At 42.0% G+C, this 15,414-nt stretch overlaps 1 protein-coding gene across 1 annotated transcript in view; it reads right to left on the minus strand.

The window, feature by feature from the left end:
* CAPN8 (calpain 8) overlaps nt 1–15,414 on the minus strand; it is a 49,012-nt gene that overhangs the window by 4,821 nt on the left and 28,777 nt on the right. Inside the window, exons 9-17 of the mRNA XM_019549529.1 lie at nt 13,663–13,823; nt 11,413–11,588; nt 9,514–9,525; nt 7,100–7,311; nt 6,412–6,448; nt 5,710–5,775; nt 4,335–4,392; nt 3,162–3,226; nt 1,456–1,524 (exon numbers count right to left, since the gene is read on the minus strand). Of these exons, the coding sequence (XP_019405074.1) occupies nt 1,456–1,524; nt 3,162–3,226; nt 4,335–4,392; nt 5,710–5,775; nt 6,412–6,448; nt 7,100–7,311; nt 9,514–9,525; nt 11,413–11,588; nt 13,663–13,823 (856 nt within the window). The remainder of the gene's footprint in view (nt 1–1,455; nt 1,525–3,161; nt 3,227–4,334; nt 4,393–5,709; nt 5,776–6,411; nt 6,449–7,099; nt 7,312–9,513; nt 9,526–11,412; nt 11,589–13,662; nt 13,824–15,414) is intronic.

The following is a 15,414-nucleotide window of genomic DNA, read 5'->3' on the forward strand; positions in this document are numbered from 1 at the left end:
CCTGCCCTTTGGGCAGGGGGCTGGACTCGATGATCTCCCGAGGTCCCTTCCAGCCCTGATGTCTATGAAATCTATGAAATAAAAAACCCCTGCTCAAAGCAGGGCCATCCGCAACTAGATCATCCCAGCCCTTCCCTTGGCTCTCTCCCACCTAACTATGGCCTGGGGCTCACCTTTTCCAGGGCCCTCTCTCTATATGCCTTTACTTGGCTGTGTAGACATACCCTGAAACTATGTTAGAAGCAATATCTGATTGGCAGTGATATACACTGCTACCACAAAGGCATCTTGTCTCTGAAGGTGATGGGAAAATTTCATTGAGCTAATGGCAAATGCTGTGCCTTGCAAAAACTATTCTCAGTGGATGCCAACTTGCCCATCTCCACATTCCACTGTGGGAAACTGGCCCTGAAGGAATATGCCTCTCATTTTGCAAGCGCTGCAACATACACATGCCAGCATGGGTAACATTTAAAGGGACATAACAAACAGTTGGTAATGCCAACTAGTTTATGAACCAGCTCCATCTCAGTAATTTGAAACTAAAAACCTGCTCTTAGGCATGTTCTCACTCATATAAGCCATCCAGTCATTGTCTGCTGGTGATCCAAGTGTCTCCCGCCTATGAGGAGCTCAATATCTCCTCTTTCCTTCAGTAGGAGTAGGAGGTACTCTGTACCTCACAGGATGAGACCAGGAATGGACACCACCTCAAATATTTTTCTATAAAACATATTGTCAAATAGCCCAGGTCCAAAATGTAACCTTCTTTAAAACTGTTTGACCCCAAAGAAATTTTGCTGGATATTAAAAACCACTATACTGAAAATTCAGGACTTTCACAAAAAAAATTAAAAGAAAAAAAAAGTTCCTCTTTACTGTCAACTAACAAATTATGTTCCCAAAACATACTTCAGGTCATGTCTAGAAAGCAGTGCCAGGCAGATACAGCTTGAGCTGTGTGTGAACAGTAAACTCGCATACCAGCTTCTACGTAGCACAAGGCAATGTCATACAGAGATACTGAAGCTAGTTCTGTGCCGGTCACTCTGGAACAGGTAGCAATACAACTATGTTAGCATTGAGTTGCATGAGATAAGCCCTGGTTTTCAGCAAAGCTAATGGACCTGGACACAGTGCTGAATGTCCAGGGCTTGGCTGCTTCCAGTTCCAGATCTAGTTTGCACAGAACTAGCTCAGCTATCTCTGCACTGCGCTGCCTTAAGCCATACAGATATACTGGGGGCAACCTTGGTGCACAAACAATCGTGTAACATCTAGGTCCTGTTCATTTACACAAAATCAAGTCAATCAAGTTTCTAAATTCTGTATCAAATGCCATCAAATGGAAAGGCAGTTGGGACATTTTTCTGGCCTTTGTGGCTGAAACCCATCATTGATTTTAACCTGTATTATATAAAGGCTGAAGGGCAGGGAAAGGAAAAAAATAGTTACCAAATACTTTTGAATCTTCATCCAAAGTGTCTTGAATTCTACAAGTCCCAAGGAACCAGTCCCATCGGTCTGAATATGTTAAAGGCCTCATTCAAATACTAGTTTTCTATGCCTATTAAAATGAAGAGGAATCATCTCTGACAAAGATAAATGACCTACTGCAATGTCATGTACTTTTCCATGCAGTAGGAGCTTTCACCTGTAACCCCTCCAGTGGAGACATACTTGCAGCTTTACCTTTACTGAGCTGAGGGTGTCATTAGTTTCTGCACTCCCCTCAGCGCTGGGGAACAATGTACTGAATTGTTCGTTACATGTATCAGAACTCCTAGATGCAGTTGCACTTCATATGGTAAAGAGCAGCCTTCTGCTGAAAGCCCTTTTTTGTCAAACCAAAGGGCCTGACCTTACAGTGAACACTTGTTAGATGTCTGCTGTTTCCAGTGGGTATCAGGAGCTTCCCTGCTTTATGCTGATTACACCTGAACTAAGCCAGTAATTCCAGAATGTTTGCACAAGTTGAGTGGGTTCAGCGATTAAAAGACTGCATCATGTTCTTTTGCAGCCTGCAGGGTCTCATATACCCCTTCCAATGAAAAATGACCCTACTCATTCTGACTCCATTGCCTATTCTGAACTGCCATTTTACTGTGTCATCCTTTAGAGCATCTGGGGGTGGCCATAGAATGGGTAAGCAGGAAGCATGATGGTCACTTCTAGAAACAAGGGATCTTCTAGTATAGGCCTGTGCCCTCATATCCCAGCACATCACTACTCATGCAGGGCTGCCTGTTTGCTACATGCCCATGCCCTTTCCCAGCCTTGTTAATTACTCTCCTTTGAGAGGGAAACATACTATGAAAATCCCCCAACTCCTCCCCTTCTATGCATTTGGCACTCTGACCAAAAGAAACTCAGCTCTCAAAAAGGTGCTAGGTGCCATGCCATGCAGTGGGAGGCAGTGCTATGCCAGCCTTTCCCCTCCCCAAAGTTCCTCTGATCTTTCTCAGACAAGGCTCTTTGGGTAGATGTGCTATCTTTTATTAGGCCAGCTCAAATATTTGGACAAATTCTTCTTAGCAAGCTTTTGGGTATAAGTACCCTTTGTCAGGCCTGACAAAGGGTATTTATGCCTGAAACCTTACTAAGAAGAATTTGTCCAACTATTTGCGCTGGCCTAATAAAAAATATCACATCTGCCCAAAGAACCTTGTTTGCCTATGTCCTTAGATCAACACAGCTACAACCTATACCTCTGATCTTTCTCTGTATCTTTAGGACCCCACTGCTGAGGGAACATATGGTCCAGTAGAAGGATGCACAGGTTATGTACAAGAGCTGTTTGCTGCTGCACATGCTGGGTGTGTCCAGCTCGGCTCCACTGTAGTAGGAACCTCCAGATTTTGCATAATTGTGACAGAATAAATGCCCTGGCCTTGCTGCTGACCCAACTAGCTGTGTCTTAAGAAACCTTTAAAAGATGGGAGCTGCAAACAGCAGTGTGCTAAAGAATCAGCTCTGAAATAGTTACAGTCTCTGCAACACAGAGCTGCTAGAACTGCTTTCCTGAGATTTTTGCCTACAGCAAGTGAAGAAAGATGCACAGGGAAATATGGGAAGTGTAAATCTAGCCTTATCTTATCAAAATGCTTTGCAAGGAGGATCCAGGAGCTTTAGAGAACAATGAAGTGACATTTAAAGGATACATCTAAGAGGCTGATCATCTCCCTGCAGGTGCTTATGTTGAATCCATCACTTTTAACATCTGTTCCTAAATAAAAAAAATCAAGTCAGAAATACTTTAGACAAATATATTCTGCATTCAAGAAAAATGCAGCCTCCTTCCACTACAGGGGACACATCTACACAAGATGCATAATGCACAGTAGACTGGCTGTGCACTACAGTGTCAGAGCAAAAACCATACTATAAGGCTAATGTGCAATTGTATTAGCCTACTGTACACTAACCATCACAAAAAAGTATGCAATCACTCTAATGCACAGTAGAGCAGCCTACTGTGCATTTATTTAGTGCTTTGTTTTGCAAGTACTATATATATATTACATACATACAAACATACATACATACTTACAAGTATACCTGTAACCCTGGGAGAAGTGGGAAATCACAGACCTGAGCTGTTGAAAGAACTGAACAAGAGCTAAGAGTTCCTGGGGTCTGGCCTGCATCCATCCTCCTGGGCATGAGTATATTTTTGAATTTCCATTGCCCGATATGAATGCTAGGTAACTTATGTTTAGCTTTCCAATAAAATGATTCTCTTGAAAAGAGACAGATGTGTTCTCTCTTTATGCCAGGGCCAATTTGGGGATAAAGGACTTCTCTTCACATATGCATATGTAACTTCTGTGGTATGCAATCAGAGCATGTATAACCGTAACAGAGTCCCTCTACTACTGACAGCTAATAGAAGTTCGCCCTCAGTTGTGGAGGGATTGTGCTTTTGTGCAGGAAAACGTCAGTTATGGCTTTGTTGGCAGCACAGGGTTCCAAGATGGTGTTGCCATGCAATCCTACTCAGCCATGCATTTCAGACACATAACAACACAGTCTGCTGGGCTGGATTCGCTGCTGATATACGCAAGGTGCAAGCCCCAGACAATTTTCCCAGGGGAAGCCTGACTTCACTACTCTGACTCTGCATTCTCTCTCTTATTTTAGAGGGAGTTACCTTACATCCATCACCCCTAACTGATCACAGCAGTTTTCCTTTAACGTTGCTATTATTCTTGTGTTACTGAAACAGAGTGAGCACAGATGTTCAGTCTGAAAAAAGGAACAATTCTATTTATGTCTATTAGTTTCAGCATCTGCCTGTTGGCTTTTCTTAGTATGAAACATCTAATGAAACTTACTCTTTGCTAAAACCCTGTTCAGAGTTGTTTGAAGTTCATTTGCTGTTATTTCGGAGTCCTGGAAATAGAATACAAACTTAACTGAACTGTTAACGTGAAAAGTCATTAGAACAAACAGTTGTATGAATTCTCCCTGTAATGCACAAGGAGAGACTCCTGATTTAAGGTATGTGAATCTTAGTTTATTCCAAGTCTCAAAGTGCCCTTCCAAAATAAATAAATAAATAAATAATCAACATTTACCAACAGCCACCCCAAGGTGGTAACCAAGCGACATGATCATAATTTCTTTGTACTTAGAATAAGGAATATGTGATACCATGGTATCATAACCTGGTATGCGACAGATGTCAGGGCTTTGCCTTCCTTTGTAGCTGGGGGTGAGGGGCCACTGCCCTCTCCCTTGGATCTCCTGAGTAGCAGCTGGACACCGACAGCCCTTGTCACCCTGGTTTACCTGTGGCTGGTTAGGATGCTTTTGGTATCTTTGGACAACGTGCCTTGTAATTGTGCAATAGGATTGATTGTGTAGTTTTAGGAACAGCTCAGACAAGGATTTATATCAGATGGTTCGGATAGGAATGATGCTATCTCAAGCAAGGGGCTGGACTACGTGAATTCCGGAGATCCCTATCAGCCCTAAGACTCCATGATATATTAATTTTCAATACCAAGTGCTAGATCTGCTCTTACTGGCTCAGTATCTCAAATAAAAAAGGTTCAGAACTACACTGAAAACTTCTCAGGCTTATAAAAACTGAAACAGAGTTTGCAGAGATTCACCAATCATAACTCCAATAAACCTTTATGGCTACAAATGATGCTTCTGCTCTTCAGAGGAGACCCAGGTATCAACTCTTTCAGAGTGAATCTAGATGACAGCCACCAGCCACAGGAGTTTACAGATCCTAAGATCTGTTATAAATAGTACATATGAGAGAATGCATCAGTTCCTTAGAGCTAACCATTTCCTGATTCTAGGAACTTCTAACAAAAAATATAATCTTAGCCACTAGTACAACACTCAGAATTATGCTCTAGCACCCTGTGGCTCACTCCCCAGGTAGTTTCTCTCACACCACAGAGTTTGACTCCTAGTCAAAACTCACATTCATCACACTTTAAAAAGTAATGCTACATGTTGCCTTATTCAGTAAGTGAAATCGTATTCCAAACGAATGAGAAGAATAAACTACCGGAACTTTTCTGCTGTAAAGTGCATTAATCTGAAGTAAAAATGTTGCTGTGAGATAATAAGAAAGGGAAACTATTCAGTTCTTTGAAAGACCAGGTTGGAAGATGAATTGGTATATAAAATATTTGTCTAACTGTAGCATAGATGTCGTGATTCATTTCTTTCCTTTAATCCACTCACCTCTCCAGAAAGTTTTTGAAAGAGGCTCTTGAACTCTTCATCTATGCCCTTGTTATCCACATGAGGCTAAAGGGAGAGATGACCGATACTGTGGTTTATTACAGTAGACAGAGGTGATAGGAAATGACAAGTGGATGTGATACAGCAGCCTTCCAGCAAATTGATTACACTGGAAGAAATTGTTCATTCTTATTGCCAAAGAAGCAAAACAAAATCATTCCCTTAATCCAATTCTAAAGCATTCAGTGGCTCCATTTGCAAGATTAGGTCCATTTGAGGGTAAATACTTTCACAGACTGATTAGAAGGGACTTGTATTATCAAATTAGGCTTGTGATACAGTTGTGGAGAAGACTTTGCTGAGCGTGCCTATATCGGTTTTACAAATGACTTAGTTTAACAGTTCCTTGGAAGTCTCTCTAACCAGTGGATGATCATATTAGAATTATATTGCTTTTATACATGTGTATTCTGACCCTATGCGCCAAGGCTCATTTTCAGAAATGGACAGACTTAATTGCACCTGCACGACTGAATGTGTAACATGGTCAGAGAGATGTATAAAGATCCATTGTCACTGAAAGCCTCCTTTTCCTGATTACAGTAAGGCACTCTAAAGGCAAGTCCAAAAAGATCCCAAATCAAATATTTACTGGACCAAAAGAAAGAGTCTATCAGTTTAAACATAACTGAAGACATTTACCTCGTATGGTTTTGCAGCCACCACATCACCAATTTCCCTGAAAAACAATAGAAATTATTAGTTTAGTGTTAGCCTACAGAACAATTTATAAAGGCATGTAATCTTGTATAGCAGCACCTTCAATCAATCTTTCATAATTTGCCTCACTATCTTTTTTGCTGCTTTTATCCCAGCCTCAAGTATACTACATCAGTCCATTTTTTAAATCTCTTCAGTGTATAAACCTAGTGCTGTTGCTGCTTCCACCAGATGGCCTGTGCTTGGAACATCTGGATAGACTTCTAGCCCTGAAGCCAGAATCCTTGTTTTTTTCCATTTCCCCAGGCCAAGGGGGTGTCTTCTTCCCCACACAAACAATCCCTTCCCCAAGGCTGGGAACTTCCACCAGTAGATCCCTGAGAGGCGGAATAAGAGGGGTGGACATCTAGAAACTGCATTAGTGGGGAAGTTAGACCATAGCTGAAGAGCCATTTCTTTACAACGTTCATGTGCATTGAATAGCCATTGTTCTATAACTGTATCTCCCAAAATCAATACATCTATATGAACCCATGGTGGTAGCTGCTTTGTTGGCTAGAGGACAGCGTAGGGCTCAGAGCACCAGTCTACCATGTTGTACGAAATGCTGCACCTTGTTCCTTACACATCTTGCCTTGAGGAGAGGAAGCATCCTGAGGACAATACTTACTGAGCTTTTGCTTGTTTCTCAGTGAAAACACGAAGGCAGAACTCTCCATCTTTAAAAGGCTCAAAAGTAGATGGTACAATGAGATATTCTCCTTGGGGCAGCTTCATGCGGCTAGAGACTTCACGCAGGTTGATATAAGGGTCAGACCGGGCTGCTGGTTGGTTCCTTGCGAAGAACTCTCGACTCAAGTGAACATCTGTGTGGTTTTCCAGCTGGTGAAATGTGTTTGTTTTTTTTAAAAGATCAACTTGCTTAATTCATTAGACAGCCTAGTCTTGCTTGCTTGATTTTACTGTTTAAAAGCCATCTCAAGAATTTCTTTCTAGTCTGAAATAATACATCTGTGACCGCGTGAGGCAGGCATGCACCAGTGCTCTGCTATGTTAGTATAAAACCAAACCATCATGAGAATGTTCATGAAAACAACAAATGGGACAAACTTAGTCAAACAGCTCTTAGTCTTCAGCATGTAGAGTTGTTTGTCAACCTTGGATCTGCAGTAAAGGAGAAGCTCTAACAGCTCTGTGATATGGCCAGCTCTCGGTTTTCTGTACTCACCCATTCCACCAGCTCCACCATCTACTCCTCCTGTTTTCTTACTGCTGTTGTCCTTCAGCAGCACTACAAACAGTAACTTTTTGTTCTAATCAGCTTATATGAACTGTCAGCTGCTCAAGTGAAACTTGGAGCACGCCCCCCCCCCCCCCCCCCGGAATAGCTACAGGCGTAACAGTTACCTAGTTAAGATTTTTATACTCAGATAAGGAATTTAGCCACATAAATCCCATTCACCTCAATGGGAGATGTGAATAATCCTCTAGGTGGCTGTGAAAATCTCAACCAACTTTCCCATGATTGATAATCTAGTTACATGTTTTATAGCTTGGAAAGTAAATCAGTAATGCAAAGATGAATAGTAGCATGAAAGCAAATCCCACTGCTACAAACACCTTTATAAGTGCTATTCAAACAAAAGCATAGCTATCAAGTTTGTTCCTTGGCCAAAACCCTGGGGGAAAAAGAGGGGTCAGGAGAATGGTCAAGGTGGGGGGTTGTATCAGTCTTACCTGTCGCAAGGACTCAGTCCCTGGCTGCTAATGGCACAGAGCAGTCTGCCTGGCCCTGGTTGTTGCTACTGCTGCTATATTAGTAGCACAGAGTCCCTGCACCTGGTTCCTGCAGCTATAGCTATGTCATGGAGCTGCTACTACCACTTCAACACAATGGACTCCACAGGAACCGCCATTCTGGTGTCCCCTCTAAGTGAGTGCCTGGGACTGGTGCCCCAATCACTCACCCCTTATTATGCTACTGCATTCAAATTACCTTTACTCCACAAAGCTGGTCTTTCACAGTGTGACTCAGCAAAGTAATGAGTCAAGAAAGATGGAAAATATCTGATAGAGGGTGTGGAACATCACATGTTGATAATGTTTCTGGCTTGACTCCAAAGCCACAGTAAATGTTTCATACTGGAACTGTAAATAGCTATAACATCCCACATACAGATACTATACTGCACTGTAATAGTACTACAGAAATCATCCAAAGCTTAGCAGGATCTCTGTTGTAAACTGTAAAATGATGTAGTAAATTAAGGGGTAAGTTTTGATTTAACTGACTTGTCAAACACTTGCATCATTTTTCTCCCATCCAATCTACAGTTAAGCTACATTGCAATGAAAAACTAAGAAATCAGTTCCAGCACCTTTTCAATGTATAATCCCCATTCCCTTTGTGTTTATGAAGCTGTAAACAGAGCACAGTTAATTGGCACATAGCCACATGTTATCTTACTGAGTGAGAACAACAGGGATAAAAACACAGGGAAAAATAGGCAGCACAAATTGATACACTATACTAATGAGTCTGGATCCCTCTTAGCCCTGATACTCCTTCGTGGTACTTAATTTAGATATCAAAATCCTGATTACCTTGACTAGGACATTTGAGTGAAGAGTAGGGAGGCTGAGTTGGAAATGACTGATTATTACCTGGAACCCCAGCTCAAAACTATCAAGAGAATGGATCCACTGAGTTTGGCATTTTCTCTAAATAATACTGGCTGGGTTTTCCTCCCTTCAAGAAGAAAAAAATGCAATTAACTATGTAAGTAAGTGGACTGTGTTATGCCATAATCTGAGTCTGATCTCAGCTATGCCAAATCAATGGAATACAGTGGAAGGCATAATGTAAATAAGATAAAACTCTGACTCATAACTTTCGGACAAGATCTTGGATACACCCCAATTAATTTCAAATGATTATTTAGGAGATCCAAATATAAGGTCACTGATGAATGAGCCAAGGTCTCTAGAAGGATTGCAGTGAGTTTGGAAGGCACCAGTCTTCAAAAAGCAGTTGCTGCTAAACTCATCCCCAAGAGAAGGTGGTCATCTGGAGAAGGTACATACCTCTTTTGGGAGCTGCAAGAGAGAGAAAAATATAATACTGGTAGGTAACTTCTGCAATAATTTGGACGAAAAATCAACTGAAGTCATATTTCATAGGCTTGGCCAGTTTGTCTTTCACTCCTATTTACAACCGCATACTACAATTCTGAGCTGTGCTCACGAGTCCCTGGTTCAAAGGAAAAATAAAGTGCATTTGGATAAATCCTGAAATACATAGTCAGCAGAACCGAGTGCATTGCCCAGTCTAGCAAAATAGTCTTGAGGATAAAGCTAGCATGAAATGTATTTGCTACAATTATATTTTAAATCATAAGTTTTAAAAAAAAAAGATATCTAACCAGAGGATAAATAGTTTTGCAAGGGGTACATAATACAAGTACGAAATTCATGGCCCTTGATTAAATGAACAAAACAGCTAAAATGTTAATTTTTGCTTATAATTGTACTTGTGAATAAACAGCAGATTTCTTGGTTGACTTGGGAGCACATGTACCTTTGAATGCCAATTGGATTTGTGCTCCAAAACCAGCAAGGTTCTCTTGAAATTTCCACCCATAGCTTCCTCCAGAATGTCTTTTATGTCTGCCTTCATCAGTTTAAGACTCACTCCATAGTAGCAACTGGGCATGAGGACAGACAGTCAGTTGTACAATTGTCTTGTAGTTCCTTGGTTTTCTCCTTTGTTCTCTCCACAGGGGAGAGTGGCACTAGCAACTTGCCTTCTGGAGGAGTCACAAGACAGAGGGTTTAGCAGCCCTTCACTTCAAGATGGAAGGATTCCTCTGTTAATAGTTACCAACTCCATTTTATAAACAAAAGGTTTTAAGGTGGGCAGTTGCAATGAGACATCTCCCATGGTAATTATATGCTAAAGCAAAATGGTTGTGCTTTCTTTCCTTCTTGATTGATTGGAGGAAAGCACCATCTTCTAGATACACATCCTAGAGCTGGAATGAAATGGATTGCCTGGCATCCAGGATGTGGCACAACTTTAAAAAGGACACCAAAAGCTCACTCTGTGTTCAGACATCTTGGCACAAGGGAAAGTCATGCAAGCTTTTAAACTATTGCCTCATTTTTTGGCCCTAACCCTCACCACCACCACCACCACCCTGCTATGCATGCAGGAGGTTAGGAAAGTAGAGCGCAGAGCTACATTAGCAAACGGTTATGATTGCCATCTGCTCTCTGCTGTGCTTGTTAATGATCTTAGTCCATTGGAATCTACAGTGCTCTTCATTGCTTTTTTTGAAAATATAATAACGTGAATGTTAATACCAGGGGAAATCTTAGATTTGTATTGGATTGCCATAGCACCACAGAAGTTAGGGAGAGAGTCACACTATTTCCCTCTTCAGCCACTGCAGGATTGTTCCCTCAAGTACATTGCCCATGGATTAACACAGTAGTGATGAGTTGTTCTATAAAATTAGAAATCAGCTGAACTGGAGTACTACTATGGCAGAAAGTGAATTGGTCAAATAGAACTAAAAAAAATTTACAAAAATGGAACAAAATAAAACAAAAAGTTCAAGCAAACACTGGGAACTAGCAAGGGGGCTTAAACCTGAACTATTTTTCTGAGACCTCCATCCATCCAAAACAGCACCCACTTAGGGCTTTCAAGAGAAAGCTCTGAATGAAGTAGTTGCTAGATTAGTTGCCTCCCAAGCGATAAAGATGAGACAAAGATGAGATTAGCAATAAAGTTGAGACAAAACCCAAGCCATTTATCTAAATTTTCTCATCTCACATATGTTATGCAAAAGTTTGAACTTTCCGGCAAAAGCAACATCTGACTGATGCAATACCAAAATGCCAAAAGCATCTCTGAGCATTGCCCATTTCTTATGGGGGATAATAGCACTGAATAAAGGGTTAACAAGGAACTTACTATACCTGGTAGAGAGAATAGCCAATGCTGAGGAGACCTTCTCCCATCCTCTTCCGTCTTCTGCGGTTCTTCTGCATTAGCCCCACCAACAGAGTGCAGCATGGTTCATTTGCACTTCCCTCATGGTCATCATCTGACTTATCCAGCCTGATTTTAAACTGGGAATTGGTCCAGTACGTCACTTAAAGGGCCAGGGGAAAATAAAAAGAACTATTGCCATCACTGCAAACAAGGTGTCACTAGAGCTATAGGGAACACTTTCATATGGAGTTCAGCCAAACCTTCCCATTACACTATATGGTGCCATGTTTTCCCAGCTGATCTCTGTATTTATTTAAACAATAAGACATAAAAGCACAAAGCTATTTCCTGATGAGTAATGACTAGCTGCGAGGAGCTGCTGTTATTAATACTAGCCAGTCACTTATCCCCAGGATAAGGCTGCTGAGACTGATATTGTTGTTATAGGGCCAAATCGCAAAGGGCCTCTCCTTAGGTCTGACCTGAAAAAATGCCAAATAACACTGTTTTCTCAGTGTTGAATTGTAGCCATGTTGTGACCTATACAATCCCTTTGGAGCTTACTCAAGTCAGAAGCATAAGCAGTACAAACAGGGAAGGCTCATAGAGAAAAGAGTGAATTAACTGCCCCAGGGAGGAAAGAAAACCCTAGTGGGAAAATGAGGCTAATCAGATCTTGACGTAAGCCAGAGAGCTTTTGCCTAAAACCAAAGTGTGTAGAAAAACCTACAGAAGGAAATAATAGGCATCAGAATTTCAAATCAAAAGTCAAACTCCCTTCTCCACAAGCATTTCTAGTTTCAAGGAAAAGACAAAAGGAAATGACCTATTTTCTGCATCTGGCAAGAAGCTGCCCAAAACAGCAAAAAAACCTCATGAAAATGACTGATTTCACCAGATTTTTTAACCAATGATGGTTAAATCTCATGATATGTCTTCCATTTATTTACATTTCATGAGAATTACATGCCAAATTTCAGATCCATCAAACCCAAATACTAGCCAGACTTTTCCATTATCTTATACAGTATAAGTCCATATTTTCTCACCTGCATGCTACATTTATTTCAACAATAACAAATAAAAGTCCAAAGACAAAAGCATCCAAGTCTGAACTAACTCCAGATCTCAGTCCTCTGTCTTTGACCCAATTATAAAAATAACATTGCTTCCTCCTCACAGTCACCTGCATTACATGCTGCAACAATGATACAGCATAGACACTTTGGGACAGACTCTGATCTACCAGTTGGGCATGCAAATGGACTTAGGTGACTAAACGTGATTCTATTCCACACTGTGACAGAGATTAAGTCTTTCTGGATAAACAGAGTGTCCAGAAAATGTGACCTCCCAAGAGACAGCCTATTGAGGCCAGCAGGCACTTCCAGGTAGCAGAATAGGAGCAGGCCAGCCACTGTTACCTCTTGCTATAAGTAGCTGTATATAAGTTTCTGTATATAATAAAGAGCTGCTCCACATTACAAGCCTCCAGATATCACACACCTGGTTCAAGGCCCTTCAAAAAACTTTAATACAAAGGTGCATGAGTCCTCCTTCTCTTCATTGTTTTTTGTGACTCAATACTAAAGATAAGATATTGGTGTGTTACAAAAACAGATGCATTAATGGATTTTCAAGACTTGAATGGGATGGGATAGAACCACATTTAGATGCCTAAGTAGACCTAGGGTACATACAGATGTTACACTTAGATCAACCTAAGTACAGTTAAGTATACTAAATTGGACATACAGTCAGGGAGGTTAGATTAGGCAAAAAATGCCACCTGATATAACATAGTTCACCCACATGCAGACCTTACATTATACTGACCTAACCAGGGTTATGTCAATCTCAGTGCTGATCTGTACTTATGTTCAGGAAGGTTAGATTGGGCAAAAAATGTCTGGCCCAACCTAACTTGAGTTCACCTGGTGCCCTGATCCTGCTAAAGCCCCCTCCCTTCCTCCTGCCTGACCTGCTTGGCCCCTTGATCTCATTCACCCCTCCCCACACCCTGACTTACTCAGATTTAGCTTCTGGCACTACCAACTGTCTGCACATTCAGGACTTGGTCTACCATCACACCTTGTGATTGTAGATCTGGTCCTGGGAACATCTTGATGTGGCCTTAGACATCCAATAGATGTACAGAACCTAGCTCTGTGTTGGTAGTATGTTTGTCTGCTTCTTCATCATGCAAGAAAGACAAGTTTCATTGGGGTCTTTACCTGGATAATTCTGGCAGCCTCCAGCAGTAGAACCACGGATCCAGTTCCCACTGAACAAAGTCAGACCCCACTTATGGACCTCCTTGCTTGTCAGGGTGTCAGGACTCAAGTTGCAGATCTCAAGCCTTGTGAACTGACTTTTAAAATCTGAAAAGGCCATCCTGGCATCAAAAAACATAGAATGAGAGGCGGGAGAATGTGGGATCTTGTACCTGGCCAGCACTACTACAGATCAGCCCCTTTTTTAATGAGGTAGTAAATGGCAGCCCCACAGCAGAATCATCTGAAATGCAGTTTAATTGAACTTTGAAATTAAAACTGGCTTTCTGCAATCCCAATTGCCCTTTTAAGGCAATATGTTTTCAGGGGCTAATATTCATAATGGGCTCAGTTATGCCATCTTTGCTCACACTTAGTACACAAGTAATTTCATGGTAATCAGTGAGGCTGTGAGGCAGTACAGTGTTATGGATTCCAAGTAATGATAATACCGCTGAGTTCTACGACAAATTCACTCATCCCCGAACAACTGCAGAGATTCTGCTTTTTATTTTATTTTGCTTCAGTTGGTGTTTCTTCCTGTCATTCCTGAAATGTCACCATGGTTGATATTATTAGATAATCACGTCATGACACCAGAAGGGCGGGAAACTTTATTACTTTGTGACCGCTCATTTTCTGGTAGGGCAACACCCCTTCTTACCAAAAACCTGCTTCTGATTGCACTTATGCTGATGTAAATCAGGAGTAATTCTGCCAATGTTAGTGAATTACAGCTGTATAAATCTATATTAAATTAAATCATTCTACACCCCTTTCCACTTGGTATATTTGTGGGCACTATACATGTTAATCTAGGGTAGAGTTCTACACAAGGCACTCCAGGATTAAGCAAATACTGGGCTGAGTTTTCCACCTGTACCAGGTACAGAGGCTCTTTCTAAACTGTAAATCTGAACTTCTTTACTATTTAGCATTTAGGAAAAAAACAAGTCTCAAAATATTGAGCATCTGAGCTCCGTTCTTGCCACCTCATTAACTTTACAGCCATCTGTTCTCTTTATTTTGGATACACTCTAAGTTATAGACAGCCTAATAAAAAGGGAGACAACTAAGAGACTAACAACTGCCAGGGCCCCTGCCTGGGGAGAGCAGCCTACCCAGGGCTTGTCTGAGGCTTCCACCCACACAGAGCCCATGGGGGAGCTGGCGTCCCCCCACCCGCTGGCCTGCAGGGATTGCCCAGCAAGGCCCAGGGGGGCAGGGATTGGGGACCCCCACACCTGTCCTGCAGGCGCCTGCCTTAGGCCCCTGGAGGCACAGGTGAGGGAGCTCCAGGAGGAGGTTAGCAGGCTGAGGGGAATCAGGGAGGTGAAGGAAGAAATTGATGGCTATTTCCTTTCCCTGAAGGGCCACACACACAAGGAAGAAGCACCTCAGGAAGTGCCCTCCACTGCAGAATGGCAGACGGTCACCTCCAGAACCAGGGCTGCTCGTAACACAGCAGTACCAGTTCCTCCAGTCTGGCTGGAGAACAGGTACAAGGCCCTGGCAACACTGGAGAAGGAGGGAGAGGAGGCAACCAGAGAGGAGGCAACTCCACACTCTCCACGCTCCGAACAGGCTGAAGGAGCTAAGCAGACCCGGAGGAGAAAGCGTTGAGTGATTGTCATAGGTGACTCCATCCTGAGAGGTACAGAGGGCCCCATCTGTCGCCAGGACCCCTCGACACACAAGGTCTACTGCCTACCC

Source organism: Crocodylus porosus, unplaced genomic scaffold, assembly GCF_001723895.1.
Source record: "Crocodylus porosus isolate Cpor-Errol unplaced genomic scaffold, CroPor_comp1, whole genome shotgun sequence".
Classification (NCBI taxonomy): Eukaryota; Metazoa; Chordata; order Crocodylia; family Crocodylidae; genus Crocodylus; species Crocodylus porosus.